General features: G+C 59.5%; 1 protein-coding gene across 1 annotated transcript in view; it reads right to left on the minus strand.

Moving 5' to 3' along the window:
- Positions 1 to 1064: 1064 nt before the first annotated feature.
- RIMBP2 (RIMS binding protein 2) overlaps positions 1065 to 22067 on the minus strand; it is a 50625-nt gene continuing 29622 nt past the window's right edge. Inside the window, exons 11-24 of the mRNA XM_087828679.1 lie at positions 20895 to 21004; positions 18703 to 19512; positions 18036 to 18187; positions 16624 to 17061; positions 14895 to 15035; positions 14448 to 14606; positions 11050 to 11739; positions 9599 to 9716; positions 7797 to 7981; positions 6856 to 7024; positions 6483 to 6586; positions 5522 to 5593; positions 4220 to 4354; positions 1065 to 2368 (exon numbers count right to left, since the gene is read on the minus strand). Of these exons, the coding sequence (XP_087684805.1) occupies positions 2180 to 2368; positions 4220 to 4354; positions 5522 to 5593; positions 6483 to 6586; positions 6856 to 7024; positions 7797 to 7981; positions 9599 to 9716; positions 11050 to 11739; positions 14448 to 14606; positions 14895 to 15035; positions 16624 to 17061; positions 18036 to 18187; positions 18703 to 19512; positions 20895 to 21004 (3472 nt within the window). The 3' untranslated portion in view covers positions 1065 to 2179. The remainder of the gene's footprint in view (positions 2369 to 4219; positions 4355 to 5521; positions 5594 to 6482; positions 6587 to 6855; positions 7025 to 7796; positions 7982 to 9598; positions 9717 to 11049; positions 11740 to 14447; positions 14607 to 14894; positions 15036 to 16623; positions 17062 to 18035; positions 18188 to 18702; positions 19513 to 20894; positions 21005 to 22067) is intronic.

Raw genomic sequence — 22067 nt, forward strand, 5'->3', positions numbered from 1 at the left:
GCAGCCCGGTGTCTGCATCTGGGTGAAGCGTGCGGCCGTGATGACTGCGGGGCTCCCTGTGTGTGGGCGTCATCTGGACAGTCTGTGGAGAGTGGCTGGAAGTCGTGTAGCCGTCTACCAGTGGAACAAATGTAAACGTTGTACAGGAGCCACTGGGTGGGGATTCAGTTCAGTGCAGTTGCTGTGCTGCTATCGCTGTACATGGTCTTGTGCAGTAAATACCTTTTGGATTTAGCCTTAACAGTGGGAATGAAAACCTTTTACGTTTCCTTTCAGTTCTCCAAGCTAAGTGTCGTAACAGCATCCTTGGCTCTTAGTCCAGGTTCCCTAACCTGTGTGATTTGAGCATCAAAAGAAAACAGGTGAAGTTTCAGAAGAATGTCAGAGGCAGCACTCGGAGACAACACGGTCGCAGGACTGGAACCAGTGGGCGACTGGTCAGGTGGCTGGAAAAGGCTGATTTGAGGCCTTGGTTTTCTTTGTTTTGATCCTTGCCTGAGAATGCTTTTACTGATATATATATATATTTTTTTTAGAGGAAGAAACAGCGATGTGAGAGGAGCATTGATCGGTTGCCTCCTACACGAGCCCCAACGGGATCAAACCCACCACCCGGGTGCGTGCGCTGATGGGAACGAAGCCTGCCACAGCATGTTGGTTTTACTCTTATCAGGATGAATACTATTGGGAGGATTTTACTGTGATTAAGGCTTTCAGGGGACGCCTCGGCGTGAGAAGTGTGTTCCGCTGTGTGCGGTGGGTGCAGCTCTCCATTCACCGAGGGGAAGTGTTGCCGAGGCGGCTGGAGCCCGTCAGGCTTTGGGTGGATGAGTGTTTCCCATGCACGAGAAATGCTGACTCGGGGTAATAGCCTGCTTTTGCCATATTGGGTTGTCGCCAGTGTGAGTGTGACGGCATTTTATGAGAGACCCCCAAAACATGGGCCAGACTACTTTAGGGAAAAAAAGGAGCTCCCAGGAAAGTGAGGTTACAGTTTGCCTGGTCTAGCTTGGAGAGCTCGTTGTGCTGCTGTGGTTGTTTAAAACAACACAGACGAGGTAGCATCATATAAAATAACAGACTTTATTTCTAGAAAATATTTGACACTAACCGTCCACATGCACACACCCACACAGCCCTGAACCACACAGGTCCTTTCCTTTAACACATCTACCACACAGATTATGTTACAGTTGACAACACAGCTCTGAAGACAATGGGGAAAGCTCTGTCATTCATTTATAAACCTCCCATAAATTACAAAAGAAAGGCAGTCAGAAAAGTCTGTATAAATAGTAAAAACAACTTCCAAGTGGATGGGAATTAGAAAAGAGTAACCATCGAGTGCACCTGCCCGCAACTTGCATGTCTTTTGCTCGAGGGCCAAGGGACAGACTGACACGGGTGTTGTGCTGTGGCTGGGCATGGTGGGAGGGCTTTCTCTCGTGGGTGCTGTCGCTATCTGTGCCTGTCTCTGGCATTTCAACAAAGAATGAAAGGAACAGAAATCCATATGCCACAAGTAACACTGAGAGCGATGGGGATGGGCCGTGTCAGCTTTCTGGCAGGTGGCTGGGGCTGTGACCAGTTATGTCTCCTGCTCTGAGTGACATAAGTAAGTAAACATTGTCTGTGTCACCCGCCTGCTGTGAAAGACACAGGGCAGGGGGTCTTCCCGCTCTAGGCCTGGACCTGGGTGTGAGCCCTGTCTGTGTGTGGGGGAGACACGGACGCACTACACAGACGCATGGACAGGAAGTTTATTAGACAGTACAAACCACTGTGCGGTAATAAGGCAGAACATCAGGGCGGTTCAGCTAGGAGTTCAGACCAGAGTTAAATTGAGTTACGCAGAATGAGGCAAGCATTTGAAGAGCGAGGAGGGTGGGGACTGCTCCTTTAGGGGCGGGTGACAAGTGCACAAAGACGGGTCCCGGGTGGGCTGGATCTGCCAGGCCTGGCCCCTCGGGTGGGGCCTCCCGTCTGGCCTGAGGCAGTGAGAGCCACCTAGGCCGAGCCAGAGCCGAGGGAGGCGCCAGCCAGGCCCCCTCAGGTGCTCTGGTGGGTGGAGGAGCAGAGCTGTCTCTGCTGTGGGGCCGGGGTTTGGGGAGCGCTGGAGTCATGGGAGCCCTGGTTTGGAGTGAGACTCGCAGGTCGGAGGTGGTCCGCAGCTCCTGACTCACTTCACGGCGCCCAGCTTTTTCAGCAGCCTCTTGCCTTTGAAAAGCAGCCCCTTTTTCTTTCTCGAGGACATTTCCCTGCCTCTCCCAGGACTACCAGTACCCACAGATGACGCAGGTGACCCCGAATGGAGATGGGCTGTGGGGGATGGCGCTCTCCTTGCTGTACCTGACCCCTCAGGAGGAACCTAGTAGGTACAGTGTAACAGTTTATTGAGTGTGTCAGCGCCAACACAACCAAGCCACGCGGCCACATCGCACGCCCGGCCCACCACATGGGGAGGAAGGGTGTTTTCTTTCAAGTATTAACGTGCCAGGAGCAACGCCCCCCCCCCCCCCCCCCCCGTGCCTCTGAGACTCGAGCAAGACAGCTAGAAGATCGCTTCCTTTGCAAATTAAGACCAAAAGTGGAGGGGAAAGCTAAATTAAGTGGACAGTGAAACTGGCCGAGTACCCATCTGTAATCTCAAAAGCAACGTTCTTAAAGGGAACTGTCTTTGAAAGCTACTTGGGTCTGTAACCCTGGGGGTCAACTGTGTTCCCGGGTTAGAAACACTGGAGATGGCACACCGGTTGAAAGAAAAAAAACTAAAATGAACCTTAATTACAATCAAAGAAAGCTTAAAGGCCCTCAGTGTATGCTGACGTTACGCACACATAACTGGTGATGGAGTTTTGTCAGTCATGAGCACAGGACAGACTGGGAGCAGCTGAGCTCACCGGTGCCTGTGGCCCCGCGCCTGGCGGGATGTGGGACCATCCCCCGCTGCCTGACCTGCCAGAGCAAGCCGCCTCCCAGGGAGTATGCAGCGTTCAGCAGGCAAAGGCGACCAGCCAAGGGCTTCAAGCTTGCTTGGATTTAAAATTGAGGTCTAACGCTAATGAAAAACACCTCGTCACGCATCCCAAAGTCACCTGAAGACACCACGGCCTCATCTAAGGCGGTCATTGGAGCTGCGTGTCTCAACTCGGTATTGCATTGCTCGGCCACCTCACTGCCTCTCCCCACTGTCTGTGCTCTGAGGAGAGGCTCACTGCCTCTCCCCACTGTCTGTGCTCTGAGGAGAGGCTCAGCTCTCACTAGAGAGGTGCAGGGGCAAGGGAGACATGCCCGGTCCTCAGCCGGCAGGGCAGCGGGAGGCGACGCCCAGTCAGCCCTGCTCACTGCCCAGCCTCCTGATCTCCAGTCCCGATTTTTTAAAGTGAATCTGTGGTAAACATTGATGAGGTTGTGCTTTTCCAGGAGTGGCTAACAATGCAATACGCAGCTCCGCTAGGAATGGACATCGTAACTCTATGTAAACAAACAGCCTCAAGAAATATGTTCCCAGTGTCGGCCTTTCAGCATCCTCCCCCTGAGTAGGAGATGATCGTGAAAGACAGTTTCTCTCACTACACGTTCAGTTGCTTTACAACTGAGACCAATGGTTTTGAGACATATTTCTTTCTTAGCCCACAGTGAACCTTACGTCACCACGTGAGTCGTGAGGGAGCTTAGGTGGTGTGTTACAGTATCTTCAGTTGCTCACTTACGTGAAGGCTACAGTGCCTGATTAGGGTGTGAAATGAACACTCTTCTTCTGTTTCCAAGCAGATGAGCAAAGAAATAAAAATATATATATAAAAATATAATATAGAAAAACTCGCAGTGATGAAGTAAAATAAAAATGAGACACTAAACACGAATGTCATCTGATCGTTAGATACGCTCTCGGAGTTCTCTGATCCCTGTGGGGAGGCCTGACGCCCTCGAGTCTAAGGACAAGCAGCCCCTCTCCCTCTGCATCAGACCAAGTGTGTGTCTGTCACGTGAGGGGAGGCCCTCGTGAGTAAAGGCTGGTTGATGGGCATTGAAAGGGTCATTTTTTTGTGAAATAAACAAGATTTAGAAGTAAGCATTTTTAGGCACGAGCCCCATGGAAGGGTGGAGGAAACACTCAGGGTGACGCTTTCGGCCCAAGACATGAGAACAACAAAGACTGTGTGAGAGTGTAGGTGGCGGTGGCAGGGCCCTAGATGCGCTGGGGACAGCTGCTTACCCGTTTGGCCTTGGCGCGGGCCGGCGTGTCATGTACAGGGTGGGACGGGGCATCAGACAGATAGACTTCCACATCATCAGGCACTTCTTCCAGGAAGTTCGAAGGCACGAGGCCTTTCTGCCCATTGAGCTCCCCCTAAAACATGGTGAGCAGGAGGCCCCCTTACTCCACATCCCATGAGCTCACTTCCCCTCAGCTAGGAACAGCCCGGAGGACAGCGTGGGGCGCTTCATTCCGGTTCAAAGCGGGTGCAACTGGAAGGGACTCCAGTGTTTCCAAACTACCCCGATCGATCCAGAAAATGACCTCGGCCACCTCCCCTGACTTGGCCTGTGGGGCGGAGCAGAGGACTATGATTTGTCCTGGAGCCTTGGTGGCTCTTAGCACCAGGCTCGCTTGGGGCCTCTCCTGGGACCCTCTCAGCCCTGGGACCTCAGAGTCTCTCCATCACTAGGTGGGGGCGGGGTGGAGAACAGGTGATGAGTTAACCAGCAGCAAGGCCCGGTGTCTAGACCTGTTCAGCCACCTGTTAGCATCCTCCTCATACACCACTACGTTCTCACTATAAAAATCCAGACACCGAGGGGACCACTGCTTCAGGCTGGTACATATCCTTCCATTGACAAGTGCCTATAGGGTCATGGACTGCAGGCCCAGCTGCCATCCAGACCAAGAGGGTCACAGTCCACTGTGTCATTTCTTCCCTACCCCCAACGCCAACTTGCCCCACAAGTGCCCAAAACCAAGTCCCAGGCCCCGTGGGAGTCTGTTCTCTGTTCCCAGACCCCTCCTGCACCAGAATTAAAACCACCGGCGCACAGGCAATACAAGAAGGCCCCCTGCAGGAGGGGGTCTAGGAGGTTAGCATCCATACTATGTGAAGAACACCTACATCTCAACCAAAAAACAACCAATGAAAAGGGGGCAAAGGACTCAAATAGACATTTCTCCAAAAAGGCACGGGAAGGCCAACAGCTTGTGGAAAGGTGATCAGCCAGCATCTAAGCGTTAGGGAGACGCAGAGCCGAAACACAGGCCCTGCCTCGCTCCCCTGCGACGGCCACTACCAAAAACCAAACCAAATGTTTACGAAGAGGGAAACTGCCGGTGAAGGCATGGAGGACTTGGGGGCCTGGCGCAGCCGCTGTGGGAAGGCAGCCGGGCGGTTCCTCAAGCACAAGTACAGCCACCCTACAGCCCCGCATGTCCATTCCTGGACATACACCCCGAGAGAGGACAGACAGCACAAACCAAGCATAGCAGGTGAGCAAGATGGCGCATCTCGCCGCTTGAAAAACTTACATAGTAAAACCCGTCCTCGTCGATTTCACCGAAAACAGAGATGATGTCTCCCGTGCAAAAGGTGAGCTCAGCCTGGAGAGAGACGGAGGCGGCAGTGAGCGGCCTTGCCCTGTACCACCACTTTCTCAAAAGAGCTTTGTGGTTTCTCCCGTTATCTCCGTTCCTGTCATTTTGGTTATTATTAACCTTCTCCTTCAGCCCAGAGGCAGAGAGGTCACGGAGCTGAGAGGGCTCTGCGCGCGGCCTCTCAGAAATAGCCGCACTGGAAAGCAGGCCACCCCAGGAAAGCGCTGCGGTGCCCGGTTCCGGCCAGAATTCATCCCGGCCACGGCCCACCTGTGGTCCTAATGCCCGCCAGGTGCTTAATCTTTAGCACCTGGGTGTCAGGGAGCTATTCCAGCAGCTAAGGCTCTACGTAAACACCTCCCGCTGAGTCTGAGACTGTGCTCAATTACTAATGAAAAGCCTACTTCCCTGCCCATGGGGCTGGGATGGGCAGACCAGTCTGGTACCAGTGTCAGAAAATGTGGAAGTGGGGGGTCCCTGTCAAAGGCCTGCCAGGCATCACACACAAGTCAAGCCTGCCAGCGCCCTTCGAGTGGGGCCAGCGCACTGGGCCGCCAGGCACCGCCGACACTGGGTGAGCGGGTGCTGACGCACCCGTCGTCTAAGAAATTTAGTGGCCCCACCGGGTGGAAGCCTAACCTTTCCTCTCCGGAGGCCACCCCTTCAGTTTGCGAGACACCAAACCACGCAGGGCCTGGCACTGAGCCCCGCCGTCCACCCGGCCGTGGGCGTGGGGCCGGCCCTGTAGCCGAGCCGCACGGAGACCACTGGGCCCACACCGGTGCTGGCCGCCCACTGCCCTGGGAGCCGCGCGGCGGGGGCGCAGGAGACGGCTGGGGTCAGGGGGGTCACGGGGTCACGCGCTCTGCGGGAGACAACGAGGGACAGGCGGTACCTCCACGTCGATGTTGGGCGAGCTCTCCCTCGGGTCGTAGTCGTACAAGGCCACCATCCTGCGCGTGGACACCGCGTGCTGCCGGCCCCCTCTTCTGCTCCTCTCTACTGACCACGGGGAGAAAAGGCCACGTGACCATCGCACAGGAGCGGGGCCCCGTCACATGGCAGAGGGCCCGAGGTGGCCGCCACCAGGCTCGGGGGGGGCGCTGGGCGTGGTCTGCGCCCGGAACACGGAGCGCGCTGTCGCGGGGCCGGGCTGGGCCCCCGGGCCGCGGGACGGGCCGGTCACGACGCGCCCCGAGTCGCGCTCACAGCGCGGCGCCGCCGGGAGCGGGAGGGCCGGGCAGCCCCGCGTCGGGCGGGCGCCGTACCTACTTTCTCCACGGGCGTGCTGAGCGGCAGGAAGCCCTGTCGGAGCAGCTGGCCCATCAGCTCCTCATCGTCCGCGTGGATCTCGGAGACCATGTTGCAGGGAATGAGGCCGAGCCGCGCGCACGTCTCCCCGCGGTAGAAGCCGTCGGCATCCTTGTCCCCGTAAACCTGGGGCCACGGAGAGGCCGAGGCCCGGTGAGCAGCTGGCCCGGAACTGCGTCACCCGCTTACAGTGTGCCGATTGGCTGGCTCAGGATCACACCACCCGCTTACAGTGTGCCGATTGGCCGGCTCAGGATCACACCACCCGCTTACAGTGTGCTGATTGGCCGGCTCAGGATCACACCACCCGCTTACAGTGCGCGGACTGGCTGGCTCGGAATTGCGTCACCCGCTGTGTGCTGATTGGCCGGCTCAGGATCACACCACCCACTTAGTGCGCTGATTGGCTGGCTCAGAACGCCACCACCCGCTTACAGTGCTGTGACTGGCTGGCTCAGAATTACGTCTCCCGCTTGCAGTGTGCTGACTGGCTGGCTGAGAAATGGGTCACCCTGCTGTCAGCGCGGTCCTATGGGGGGCTGTGGCCCCCAGACGCCCTCAGTGGGACGCAGCGGATTGTGTCACGTGCTCAACTACGCCGCGGGCCGCCGCGAGGGCACAGCCCTGGGCCAGGCCGGGGGAGCCGCTGGGGCACCCGCTGGGCGCACGGGGCAGTAGCGGCGGGAGCGGAGGCGCCCACCCCGCGGAGGGCGGGCGGCAGCGCTGTCAGCCGCTCTGCAGTGTCCACAGCAGGCGCTGCGCGCGCGACCTCGGGGCGCCCTCCCCTCCCAGGCCCGCCCGCGGGGCGCCCACCTCGATGACCTGCTCCTGCCAGGCCCGCCCGCGGGGCGCCCACCTCGATGACCTGCCCCTGCCAGGCCCCCCGCGGGGCGCCCACCTTGATGACCTGCCCCTCCTTGAAGGGCAGCTCCTCCTCCGCGGCGTCGGGGTTCGGGGACATGCTGAGCGGGTCGTAGTCGAACAGGGCGACGAAGATGCGCGCGGGGAGCTCCTCGGCGCCGGGGTCGGTCTCGGACTCCTCGTAGAAGTCGGGGGAGAGCCGGTCGCCGCCGGCGCGGTCCTCTGGGGGCGGGAGGCATACGGGCCGCGCTGGGCACCCCCGCCGGACCCCCGGGGCCCGGACATGCTCGCTTCGCCCCGTTTAAAGGCCTGTGGCTGGCGCATGGGCGCAGACGGCCGCCTCGACCCGGGGTGTGCAAAGCGGACACCCTCAGCCGGGGCCCACAGGACCGAGCTCCCTCCCGCGGGCAGCCCCGCCCCGCGCTGCTGGAGTCCCGCGCCCTGCTGGTCCCCCTGCGGCCACACTGGGCCAGAGGCCCGTCTCCACGACGGGCAAGCCAGAGCCCACCCGGGGCTTCGAATGCATTTGGGCATGAGCCACAGGGGGACGGAGCGGGACGCAGTGACCCAGCTGTTCACGCCGCTCCAAGCAGCCGAGGGCAAGAGCTGCAGCCCCCACTAGCGAGCGCGGCTCCCACCCATCCCAGCTGCAGGCGGTGATTCTTTCTGAAATCTCAGTGTCAGTGCACAGCCCACACTCGACAGGCTGCAGCCGCGCATCCAGACCGTCTGTGCCACCTAGAGGAGTGTCCACCTAGGGGAGTGGCCACCTTGAAGAGTGTCCGCCTAGGGGAGTGGCCACCTTGAAGAGTGTCCGCCTAGGGGAGTGGCCACCTAGGGGAGTGGCCACCTTGAAGAGTGTCCGCCTAGGGGAGTGGCCGCCTAGGGGAGTGGCCACCTTGAAGAGTGTCCGCCTAGGGGAGTGTCCACTTCGGGGAGTGTCCACCTAAGGGAGTGTCCGCCTAGAGTGTCCGCCTAGGGGAGTGTCCGCCTAGGGGAGTGTCCACCTTGAGGAGTGTCCGCCTAGGGGAGTGTCCACTTAGAGGAGTGTCCACCTAGGGGAGTGTCCGCCTGGGGGAGTGTCCGCCTGGGGGAGTGTCCGCCTAGGGGAGTGTGCGCACGGAGAGGGAGAGCCAGCACCATCACCTGCTGGCGGATGGCAAGGTCCCATCACTGGGGAAGCAAACGAGGAGAGCTCCAGCCGGGAGGAGGGGGCAGGTTGGGACAGAGCAGCCAGCGCTCGGTGACCAGCACGCAGCCCATGAGGCGGGACAACGGTGTCACAGGTGTGTGGAAAGACACAACCAAGCCGTTGGCTTCTGTCACCAGCAGAAACATTTAGCTGGAAAATTGAAAGCACCCGAGCTGCAGGAAAGGCTGATGTTCCGAGTGCCGGGAGCTGCTGACCTTATTGAAACTGGGACCTTTTCAGGATGCTCGGACAGCTCAGAGGGCAGTAAGCTACCTTCTGCGAGGCAGCAAAACCTGAACAGCAGCCTCTTCCGTTTCTTCACACGGATTCTAATTTTGTTTATAGTGAATGGCAAGAGCTCGTGTGTTTTCTAGTTTCCAACATTATCTAAATAGTGTGTCTCCTTGTTTTTGGTGCCTGCTGAGCGTGATTCACTTTTGTCTTCTGAAAATATAACAGGACGTTCGATGTGAGGATGCTTATTAATAGGTTTTGTTTATCTTGTGCCTTTTCTGCCACCTTTTTGCCACAACTGACAGCTTTCTGTACTTAGATGAAAATGCTTTTCCCAGTCATTTTCTTAAATGTTTAGATTGAGGACTGAGCAGTCACGTGCTCTGTGGCTGAAAGACAAAAGAGGCACTAACCGATGGACGGGACTACCCCCGGCCGGGTCCGATGAGGGCCAGTGCCGCCCTGGGGAAACCTCCGGCCCACGCGATCCCCACGATCGGCCCGTCCTGCAGACGCTGGGTTTCCTAAAATCTGAAGACAAAGCACCAAAGTCATAAGTCTTGCCAGCCCTGGGGACACAAGAATCAAGTCAGCAGCCAAATCAACTTAATTTAGAAGCAGAAGCTGTAAAGGCAACTAAACTTAGCTTTTAACTGAAAGGTTAGCTGAATGGCCTGGAAGACAAAGCTGCTCGCCCCAGGCACCCCAACTTCCACAGCAGAGTTGCTTTTCAACACCTGGGGAGGAGGGGGAGGGAAATAATTCCTTGGGGGGCGCCTTTGTGTTGCTGCTCCTGCTGCAGAAGCCAGAAATTCTGACAGAAAGTGAGAACGGCTTCCCTACAACTCATTGCCCCGATCCTCCAACGATCACAACTTGGAAAAACGCTGCGTGGCCACGGTCCCACTGGGACAAAGCTGTATGTGAGGTTATGGAAGATTCAAAGACAGACGTTTCTGGGTGTTTGAAACTCTGAAAACACGGGTCACATTCGGGGCTGACCTGAAGGACTGTCCTGCGTGGATGTGCCTCTAGCACGCTGAAGGTGAGCAGCGTGTCAGAGGATTAGGGAAAGCCTCCGGCTCCCTGGGAAGTAGTTTGAGTCGGGAAATTCTCAGGGACCCAGGGAAGGAACGGCGCTTCTGGGTTCCGGAGATAAGAGGGCTTGTTACAGGCGGGCACAGGCTGTGGGGTCCCCAGTGAAGTGTGGGGTGTGGGCTAGAGCCCTCTTGTGGACAGATCGCAAACTGCACGGGCTGAGGGCCCGGCCTGGGCGGCCTGAGACGGACCTAGGAGCAAACGCTCGGGGAGAGCGCAGTGCGGGGATGAATGAAGCTCCCCGCAGCCTAGAGCTGGTGATGGAAAAAGGAGCCTCAGAACTGGATGCAGGGGGTTAAGAAAAGCCTCTGGAGACTATGCTAAAATGGGTCTTCGACAATCGCTTTTTTTCTTTCCCGATTTCGGATGAAGGCCAGACAGCAACAACAAACACAAAAGCACAAGAGGAAAGCTTCCAATACCGGTCGTCAAAATCGGCCCCTACGTTCGTTTCTAAAAAGCCTGTGTTGTCAGGCTCGCAGGTGATCAGTTCAGCTAACCCTTAATTAAAATTTAGATTCAGTTGTCCTTTAACTGAAGCAGCCACAGTCATCGCTGATTGGGGGGGAGGGAATCATCATTCGAAAGCAAAATAAAGGAACCTTCAGCATGGTGAAAGGACCGGGAAGCAATGGGCAGTAAACCAAGCGCATGGAGGACGAGGGTAGGCGGCCGAGTCCCGGGAGCACCGACATAAAGAGGCGCAGGGAAGGATGCAGACGGGTTGGTCTGGCAAGCGGAGGCGAGGAGGGCTCACGTCACACACCAAGGGGCCGTCTGCGACCCGGGGAGGTGCCTGTGCGTGTTGGGCGGTCGCCCTACTGTGGGGCGTTTTTGTGCTTTTCTTCCAGACTTCGGGACCCATGGGCTGGTCCCAGCCATACTTCCTGGGGGCGGACCTCTCCGGGCTCAGGCGGGCGTCGTCATTCCTGAGGGCGGGGCCTGTGTCCACCTGCTCCCCAAAGTCCTCTTCGATGCTGGTCTGCCGGGTCAGCGTCCGCCGCCTGGCCAGCAGGGGCCTGAGGCTCCTACAGGGACAGAGCCCGGGGCCTGGGCTGCCCGAGGTGGCTGTGTTCCTGAAACTGACCCGCGGGCCCTCTTCTTCACTCCCACAGTCCAGGCCGCTGTCTGGGCTCCTGGTGGCTGAGCGGCTGACCCGACAGCCTCTGTCTTCGTGAAGGAAGTCCTCGGCGTGGGGGCCTGCTGCAGGGCCCTTGGGTTTCGCGGGGAACCAGGAGCTCTGCGGAGCCTCGTGTCCCCTGCAGGGCCGGGCGGGCCTGGCCTCCCAGGCCCTGGACGAGCACCCTAAGCCCTGTCTGCGCAAGAACTCACAGTGCTCTGGGTCCTCCTCGGCTACTTCGGGGATACTGAACAGTCTCGTACTGTGCGGGGCCTGCAGGGGGCCCTCGGGCTGCTCCAGGAAAGCCCCTTCAGAGGTCCTATGCTTATAGCACTCCTAAGGGGACACGTGTGACAAACAGTGTGTGAGCAGACATGAAGTGGGTGAGGGAGGGAAAGAAAACACAGACAGCATTAGTCTCGGAGGCCACAGGGAGAGGCATGCTGCTGGGGAGGGGGAGGGGCATGCTCCTGCCGGGCTCTGAAATGGGAATGGAGTGGGTGAGAGGATGGAGCCGGGCGGCAGCCGGGAGCAGGGGCAGACCATGCACTGAACCAGGGTGGTAGGTGGGGCTGGGAGCAGCTGGGTGGCACAGAGGCAGGGTGCTGCCCATGGACCAAGCTGCTTGGTTCTGTGAGCTGCCTGTGCCCAGAGCACCTGGGAGATCTAGGCCCTACTGCCCACTGGCTGTGCCCACAACCTCAGGACAGCTGCCACTGGACACAGGGTGTGACTGAGCCAAGTCACAGAGCAGTTCCTGTCCATTCATTCTATTCCTAATTTAGCTGAACTCCTTTCCCACCCTGCTCCGGATCACCTCTCTCCCAGCTAAAATGTAAGGGTGACACTGGGACCTGGTCACTCGGCACTGTGGCCTTGCTCTGGGACCAGTGCCTGCTCCACTGTCTTGCCCGTCAGTGTCTGCAGAGGCCTGCAGGTCCGCCCGACCCTCCTCCAGGTCCTGGACTTCAAGGCTACCAAGGGCCCCAGGGCCTGGCCCCATGTTGGCTCACCAGGAAGGTGTGCTGGGGTCTGCACGGCCCTGCCCGACTGTTCACCCAGCCTCAGCCTCTGCTGCCCTGCTGGGCACCGAGGGGGTGTCTCTGCTCTGGGAAGACTGACCCTCCAGGCCAGGGTTTCCCCCCCGGCCTCTAGGGAGCTCATGGGACAGACCGCATGGGAACATTATAATCTGCTGACCTGCTGTCTCCACATGGGCCCGCAGGCTCCATGAGCACACGGTGTGGCAGTTCACAGGTGCAGCATCTGCCACGTGTGTGGGGCCCACTGAGCCCAGGTGAGCAAGTGAAGGGGCAGGCACCCTACCTGCTGAGAACATCCCCCACTGGCTAACGGGACAGCGAGGGCATCAGTTCTGAGAACATTATGGTGAAAACAACTATGGTGGAGAGCAGGGGTCTCCGGAACCGTTCCCGGGCCAGCAGGGACGTGCGGGCGAATGGACTATGCCAGCCGGGAAACAGGCTCCACCGCAGCTCGGGGAGCCCAGTGTGGCAGGTCCCAAGCCCTGTCTCGGAATTTCTAGAGAAGTCGGAAATCCAGATCAGCCTGCGAATCTCCTGATTTTAAACGTGAGAGCACCAACAAACTCGTGACCCTGCAGCTGTCAGTGGCCCCAACTCCTGCCACCCTGTGCCCCACTTCCTACCAGCCGTGATGTCCCACTCAGCTGCTCCCAAGGGGGTGGGGGCTGTGCTTGTGGGGGTGGGACATGGCCATGGGGTTTTCTAACGACCTTGCTTGCCCTCTGGGCCTCCTCCCTGGGAGAGAAGTGGCCGTTTGCTCCTTTGCTCAACAGTTCTCAGGAAGCACCATCCCGGGAGCTTCCCCACAAGAAGAAACATGGTGACAGCGGGAAGCCCATGTGCCCTTCACCTGCCCGGCTATGAGCACTCGGGCGTCTGGGGGAGGTCAGACTGGCCCCTCCGGGGCAGCTTGGGGCCTCTCTCCCTCAAGAAAGGCTCCTGAATCCCGCTGGGTGGGTGGGAGCTGGTGGGGGCAGGGTGAGGAGCCAGCAAGAGGAGCGGGAGCTGCAACCGTGCGGGTTTGCATAGGGACCGCGTGTTCTTGGCGCCGGCCTTTGCGGGAGAACAGCCGTCAGTCTTCCTATGCAAGGACACACTGGGTTGGCAGCCAGATTCGGGTGTTGCCTTCTGTCCACCATTCAAAATGCATGATTCTGAACTAGAGAAGCGCCGCGGTTGGCCCTTTCTCCCCCAGCGTGAGTCTCCTCTCCAAAGCCTTTTCCATCCAAAAAGCCCACATGGGTCCTACCAGCTGTCCAGCCTTTTGTCTGTCTCCCCTACAAGGTTGGGAAGGGCTAGAGGGCAGGGGTCATGTCCATCCTTGCACCCGCACCCCGAGGTGACCAGCCCACACTGCCCGGCGGCTGAATAAACGCCTGAGCCAGAGCAGCCAGCAGCGTGGTGGACTGTGCCCCAGACAAGGACAGGGGACACACACAAGGGCCAGCCTCCCACCAGGCTCCACGTCCATGACTGTGACCTTCCAGCAAACCCCCGGCTGACAGCCACACCAGAGGATGCCAAGGGCACGGTCTCTGGTGGGAGGTGCCTAAGAAGGGCTCGTGTGTGGGCCCCACTGACCTCCCAGCCCTCCCACCCTCCTGCAGGGCTCAGCTCAGTTGTGGGACCCCCGCAACCCCCCAGCCAGCCCCAGGTGTCCCGATCCCCAGCTCTGACTCGGGACCCCTGCTCCCCCGGCTGCCAACCCTCAGGATGGGCGCTCAAGGCCAGGCGCGGGGTGTGGGGCCTTCATTGCTCGACTCCTTCCCACTCGATTCCTGGTGCCACATGGATTCTCCCAAACTCCCTCACCCAGACTTTTTGGCAGAGAGGACAGACCAAAAGGAAGGACAGGGGATCCCCGGATGCAAATTCAATGGTGAGAAGAAGCCAATCCAGATCGATGGGCTTCCAGGGGCAGCAAGGCGAGGCCCCCTGGAGCCACCCACAGCCCCAGCAGAGGGCAGGACCAGGGAGGGAGCCCGTGTGGCCACTGACCTTGAGGGCGCCGTGGGTCGTGCCGCTGGGCCGCCGGCGGCCCCCGCCCTCCAGCTGCATCTCCGAGCACAGCTCCTCCTCGTCTTCCTCCATGATGTCGGAGAGGTCGGAGCCGCGGCTGCTCTCCGTGTGGTACTCGTCTCCGTGGCAACAGTGTGGCTGGGGCAGGGGGATCGCGGGAGCATCTCCTCAGTGCCGTGTGCCCCCCCCGTGCCCGCCCTCCTCTGCTAACTCGTGAGCTGCGTCCACACACTCGTGAGGTCGCCAAGGCACAGGCCTTGTGACATCTCAGCTTCCCAGACCGACCGAGGCGGCTGTCACACGCCTGGCGCGCCCCCCCCCCCCCCCCCCCCCGTCTCTCTCAGGGACCCAGGGCTGTTCTGACCTCCAGAGGCCCGTGCGGGGCACTGACAGCAGGAGCTGCCCGGCCACGTGCCTGGCACTCACCGGCTTGCCAAGCTCGGAGCCTTTCAGAAAGTCGTCCACCGAGGCGCCCCTCCTCTTGACGTCCGGGGACTCGTAGCCGTCCTCCTCATCCGAGTTGGCGTATTGCCTGCTCCTGTCCAGGAACACGCTCCTTTTCTCTAACTTGGAAGGAGAGGAAAGACGCGGGTGAGCGGAGGCGTCAGAGGCGGCCGCAGAGGGAAGGGGTGTCCAGGCCCCTGGGTCTTCTGGGTTCGACCCTTCCCTTGGCCCACCCTCCAGCTCCCTCAGAGCCACTGTGCCAAGGGCCCTGGTCAGGAACCACTCTGGCTCCTGGGCCGTTTCTGAGGCTCCCGCCCACGCTCACGCTCACCAGAACCAGGCCTGGACTTCACTGGAAGTAACCCATGGAGCCCAGCGGAAAGCCTGGCTCTTACTGTGACCACTTAGCACTTTCTAGAAAAATGAACCTCGGATGTTTGCTCTCTCCACACCTGCTGACAGGGTGGGCCGGCCGGGACCCAACAGCCCCAGGAGTCCCTGGGCCCCATCTCTGCCTCCAGCTCCTCAGAGCCCTGTGTGGGGTCTCAAGGCTGTGGGGTGCTTGGCTGCCATCCGAAAGGGCAGGGGCAGTGTCACCCGCCGGGCCTTCTGCCCACGGAGCATCGCCAAAGCTGCGAGTACCGTCGGTAAGGCCTCTACTCTGAAGCCCCAGGGTGAAGTGTGTGCCCGTGATAAATGCGATTATTCTGAAGTTTTTTCTTTGGCCAAGACCACAGGTTGGTGTTTAAGTTTTAGAGGCCAATACTGAACAAATCTGAGTTTTCACCTAAAAGCCTGGCCTGAATGTCTGTTGCAGCAGCTCTCCGTCCCCCCCACCCTCCACCCACCACCCCATGTCCTGGACGTGGTGCCTCTCCGCTCTGACATCCAGGGGGGTCCCTGACCTGCCCCAGCCCCTGGGACTCCCAGGAAGTGGGGACTCTCCCAGCACCAGCACTCGGGTGTGGCCAGGAGTCACCATCCTGGAGACCCCATGGGCTGGCTGGGAGCACTGCTGTCCCTGCTGCCCTAGGCCAGGGCCCTGACCATACAGCAGACTCCTGGGCACCCAGGGGGCAGATGGGGCTTGTCCCAGGCAGGGAGGGGTGCTGGGTCCAGCTCAGTTCTAGATCCTATGAGTGGAGGGCAGCCTCACCTCACAGGTGCTCCTGAAACTTCCACGTCTCATTGCACCTGACACCTGAATACAGTCCCACACTCTCTGTCCCCGCAGCCCAGACAATTCCCAGTAATAACCACGCAAATATATTTATGTATTATGTATGCATGTACGTAAACATGTCCACCGGCATGTGCATCTCTGTGTGTGTATGTATGTGTACACGTACACACACACACACACACACACACACAGAGCAAGAACTCGGAGGTGAGCAGGGCCAGGGCCCATTTAGGAAGATGGGTCCCCAGGCCAACTCCCAGGAGGCCCTGCCAGCTCCCTGCACACAGACCGAAGCCTGGCTGGGGGCTGGTCACAGCGGTTCTCTAGGCCTGGCTGGTAGATGACCGTTGCCTCTGGGTATTGGGTCCACTTCGCAAAATAAAAACGCATTCTGATTCCATCTGGATCAGGCCTGAAAGCAGCCCAAGGGGAGAGTGGAGAACACACGGCAACCACAGTGGCGAGCATTTGGATGGGGGGTCAGCGTGCACTCAGGAGAGGTGGGACCAGCTCGGGAATCAGCCTTACCCTGCTGCTCTCAGCCACTCTCTGTGCAGCCTCCCGGGCCATGGCCTTGGCGACAGAGGTGGACACAGGGGCCCCCTGTGGCTGCGGGAGGATCCGACTGGGCGAGGGTGACCGCCTCCCAGGAAGGCCGGGCAGCTCCAGCATGTGCCCGTGGGAAGGCACCCGGCCCTGCTCCCAGGCCTCGTCCACTCTGACGTGGGGACCAGGGCGGTCATCTTTGGTATCGGGGACTCCGGCACTTGCTAATGGCTTCGGTGTGGGAGTTCTCGGGGGGGCTGGAGGCACCAGGAGATCGGGGGGGATGGCAGCGATGGCAGAGTCCACAGACTCGCCCTGCGCAGAGAGGGTCCGCACGGTCACGCCCTTGGCTTCCAGGCTCCGCAGCCTCAGCAGCTCCACGGCTGTGCCATCTGCCGTGGGGGCGATGACCTCAGCCACCTGCCACAGAGGAAGCCCACAGAGGTGACGACCTCAGCCCTGCCCCTGCCAGCTCCCTGCATCCCTGAACCAGGGCCCACCTCAGACGGCCTCTCGTGGCCGGGAATCAGGGCCCCATCGGCCACGCTGCGCAGCCTGGGCCTCAGGGAGTCTCAGGGAGGGGCCCGGCGGGTCTTCAGATGCCAGCACTCCAGGGGCCGCCACCACCCCCTGCTGCTGGAGGCTGGAATGCCAACTAAGGCCACGAAAGGAAAGGCTCTGTGTCCAGAACCAATTCAGAGACAGATGAAGGTCACGGGAGGGTCAGGACACAAGGCTCATTATGGCCAAAACTGGGCAGCGGGAAGGGCCAGGCTGAGGCTGGGATGGACTTCCTGTCCAGCGGACACAGGGCCCAGGAGCAGAGACGGTGTCCCACGGCTGCAGGGGGGAGCTCACAGAGGAGCTGGAGGCAGCTCAGGCACTCGCGCCCCCCAGTGGTTCAGCCCTTGCTCCTTTGGGGGAACAGGGCGGGAGGGAGGGGGGCAGATAAGCTCCCCCCCCAGAGGCAGGTGTGTCTCATTCCTGCACCGGGATGGGATGGGGCCGAGGCTATGGGCTTCCCTATGCTAGACATTGGAGTCAAGGCCGGGCCACATGTCAGTGTGGGGGGTTCATCAGCCCGTCTTCTATGGAGGGGCCCTGATATTAGGGAACTCAAGGCAGGTGGACTTTTAATCCTGGGGCAGGAGAACGGGAAAGGTGCGGAGCGGAGCGGGGCAGGTAAGCAGTGGGGGGCAGGCAGGGAATTCCAGGGAGGGGACGGGACAGAAGAGGAGGGGCTCAGGGCCCTGCAGCAGCCCTGGGTGGCCAGGTGGTGGGTGTTTAATAAGTGCTGGTGGGTTGAGGAGGGAGAGACAACGCTCCCAGCGGTCACCCCTGCACAGAGCAGGTACCGGCCACCCTGGGGCAAGCCTCCTGCCCCAAAGACTCACCCTCTGCCCTTTTGCATACACGCCGTAGCCCGTAACGTTGGCCCCGTTGGAGAGCCCGGTGGTGGTCAGGGCAGGTGGCTTCCAGGAGACATAGACGGTTGCTGGGGTGGCCCCAGCTTGGACAGTGACATCTTGGGGGGCAGCCGGGGGACCTGGGGACAGAGAGCAGAGGAGCTCTTACGGCGTGGCCCATGCAGGTGAGCTCTTCCTACGCCGGGCTGGTCTCGCCCGGAAAGGAGGCCGTTCATTAGAGGTGCCCACTCCCAGCTGTCGCACAAACGAGTCACGGGGACGCGCTCAGCAGCATCCTAACCCCCTGTACAGTGGCAGGTGGTCGCCGACGGATCGTGGGGACCACTCGGTGCAGCGTGTGAATGTGGAATCCCTGTGCTGTGCCCCTGAAACTCACGCACTGTTGTGTGTTGATTCCACTTGAGTAAAAGTAAAGGCATGAGGAAAAGGGGTCACCGGGCAGGGAGACGGGGGTGAGCGCGGAGGGCGCAGCTCAGGCTGTTCTCTGGGGAACTACCCCCCCACGCCCGTGTCTCACAGGTGATTCAGGGGGTTCCAGGTTAACGTCGGCTGCAGGCGGCTTTCCCCTCGGCTCCCCCACGCCCCTCACCTGCACGGTGGCATCGTTGTTCCTCGGCCCCAAGGGAAGGCTCACCTGCGGGCAGCGTGGAGAACTCCGCGAAGGCCTCCTTCCTTTCCCGCTGCTCCAGGGGCAGCTGCCACGGCATCTGGTGGGGCCTGGCCAGGACCTTGACCTTGTAGGCCGTGTTGGGCCTGAGGTTAAAGAACTGGTACTTGTACCTGGCGGCCTTGACCACGTCCAGCTCCTGCTCGTCGAGGAAGATCACATGGCTGTAGTTGCTGTTGGTGGGCAGCCAGGAGAGCTGGGCGGAGATCTGGGTGATGTTGTCCACCCTCAGGTGGGAGGGGGCCACCACCACCTCCTTGCCCACGAGCAGCGTGCACCGCAGCTGGTCAGAGCTGCCCCGGCTGGTCACACACTGCACGGACACGCGGTGAGTGCAGGCCGCCACATTCAGCTTCTCGATCAGGGCCTTAGTTCTGCCCGCCAGCGGGAGGCTGAGGCGCGGCTCCTGGTCCACCAGCACAGTGTAGCCGCCCAGGGTCCCCCACCCCGGCGGCACAGCCGGGGGCTCCCAGCCCACAATGACACTTTTGGCGAGTTGCTTGATGAGGGTGATTTTCCTCGGGTAAGGCACGATGTCTTCTCCGATGTCGTCGATACTCACATCCAGCGTCCCCACACCGTTGTCAGTGATGCCCGAGTCCAGGCGCGTGGGGGAGTGCAGGTCGAGAATGTTCTCCCCATCCAGGCCGAGGCCGGAGTGGTTGATAAAATTCTGGCCTTGTTCCGTCCCCAGTGCGCTTAACCGGGCCTCGCTGTCCTGGACAAAGTCCACGAAGTTGGAGGGCACCAGACCCCGCTGCCCATCCAGGAGTTCGCCTGCTGGGTGCAAGGACAGGGTTATCGCCCACAAGCACACGGGGTCCTGACAGGCCACAGCAGAGTGACGCAGGGTCACAGCGGATTCCTCAGCTGAGACGCCACCCCCTCAGGACCCGGGTCCCACTGCTGCGCATCGGAGCCTGAAGCCTTCATGTCCATTCACCTGCAGCTGTGCACTGACTACCTGCTCACACCTGGGATGACACCCGTGACGACAGGGCTGCACCTAGCACACAGCAGGTGCTCAGTAAATGTCTGTGTAGAAGGACCAACAAACATGTAACCTACATGGGTTTGGAGGGTGAACTATGAACTTGCTCCTAGTTTTGATTCAGGGGTTACACGGGTCGAAATCGAAGGTGACTCTCCCCCCGCAAAGCGCCATGAGCAGCTCCGTGAAATTCCCAGTGGCCCATGTGGTCCCAGAACCACCTGCAAGCTGAGCAGCCAAAAAAAAAAAAAAATCCAGCCGACTAGCACTTTCCAGGAAGGTGGGTGCCATGGGGGTCATGTGGGGACCTCTTTCTGTGGGTGAAATGGTCTAGCCTCTGTGTTCTCCCTACTTGAGAGGCTGGAAGCTCCTGGGAGCTAAGGCTCGGGAAACTGAGGCGCTTTGAGGAGGAGGTTTGGGTGATCTTCGGGCACCCATGGGAAAGGACCAGGTCCCCTACTCAGTCTGCAGGAAGGGCCCCTGGAGGCCAAATGGCCCGGGGGCTGAGGGGGGCTGAACACTGCCATCTGCCCCCCACCCACCCGCCGAGGGACGGTGATGGGCCCACAAGATGCCATGACGACCGTCCAACCCGTCCTGGATTCCACCAGAGTAAATGCGGACAGATCCTGCCCCAGACCCTCTCGGGGTGCGGGTCTGGGACAGTCGGTCCCTCGCCTGGAGGGTCGCTCTGTGAACACAGCCTCGTTGGCCCCAGGGGGGATGACCTGCCGGTGGTGACGGGTCTGATAACTCCCATCTGCTGAGCAAGGACTTCGCCCCAGGCCCTCCTCCGACCACAGCGGTGCCTTGTTATCCTCATGGCCCCCCAGGTGACCATCTCCATCCCACAGCCAAGGAAACCGAGGCACCGAGAGGTGGCGTGAGCGTCTCGCTGTCACACGGACAGCCCGGCTCTTCGCTTGGGCACACACTCGTACACGGGTGAGCAAAACCGTGACGGGAACGTGAGCTTATGAGAGTGAAGACGTTTCTGCCACCCGCCAAGGTGAATTTCCTGGGTGACCGTCCACAGTGACTGCCATTCGTGGAGGTGACCGAGCCCACAGGCGGGGCTGCCGTGCATGCACGTCTGGGGGACCAGCCCGTCTGTCATCTGGGTAGGGGACCCGCCACGCGCACCCGCCAACCGCCACGTTTAACAGACCTTCATAGAAGCCGTCTTCGTCCATGTCCCCGTGGACGTAGAGGTATCTCCCCGCCGTGAGCGGCAGCTCAGCTTCGGGGTTCTCATTTGGGCCATCGAAGGGGTTATAGCTACGGGAGAAACAGCTCACTCAGAAGACGGGCCGATGGAGGCTGCTCCAGCCCAGCCCACCTCCCCTCCACAGGCCCGGGGGTCCCGGGCCGAGTCAGTTCTCTGTGCGCTGAGACGCAGCCGTTGCCACTTTCCTCCCACAGATTTAAAACACGGAGACGATTCCGAAACCTAGAGGTACATTTGGAATCTTTGTACCAGGTGACGTACTTACATTTCTGCTATTTCTGGTCACACCTGTCACTTCTACCGTAACTATAAGTTTCCAAAACAGTAAGCGAAGAAGAAGAGAGCTAACCCTGCAGCTTTTCCGGATGGACTGTTCAGCAAAGGCGCGGTCGTGATGCACGTGTCACTCAGGAACCTGCTTATCTTCACTTCACAATGCGGCCTGACTGCCTCTCCGCCTCGTGAAACAGTCTACCACAACCTTTTAATGGGCGTATAGTATTCCGCGGGATAGTCTAACATACTTTGACTTCCTAATGCTGGGCACTGATGTTGCTTCCAGCTCTGGGCCAATAGGATCAGAGCTGCGTCACCATCCTCGTGAACCTCTTTGCACACTTGCTGCCCACAGATAAATCCCCCGGGAGCACGCTTGCTTGGTCAGAGTCACCCACATTTTTGAGGTCTTGGGGACGCACCTCCGAAGTGTCCTGACAGATGGATGTCCTGACCATTCTACCTTCCCCTCCCCACTGGGAGTATAAATGTGCCCACATCCTCAAGTCCCAAAATAGTGGAATTACATCTTTGAACGTCATGTCCAACTTGCAGATAAAACGTATGTTACATAAGCTTTGTATTTTCTGATTAAAAGGTTAATTCATGTAAACAACAGAGAAGGCCTCAGTAAGAAGACAGAAACGACACTCCTGGCAGCTGTGCAGTTAGGTTACAGTGATGATGTAATGATCTGGCCGTGTCACCAGGAAGGTGCGTTTTTATTTAATTGCCATTAAGCCTCAGTGAGAAGGCAGAGCAGAATTTCTTATTCCAAACTTTACAGCCTGGTGAGGAGAGTGGAAGTGTCCAAAGTCACGAGCTAACTGAGCGGCG

Source organism: Miniopterus natalensis, chromosome 20 (assembly GCF_054644295.1).
Source record: "Miniopterus natalensis isolate mMinNat1 chromosome 20, mMinNat1.hap1, whole genome shotgun sequence".
Classification (NCBI taxonomy): domain Eukaryota; kingdom Metazoa; phylum Chordata; class Mammalia; order Chiroptera; family Miniopteridae; genus Miniopterus; species Miniopterus natalensis.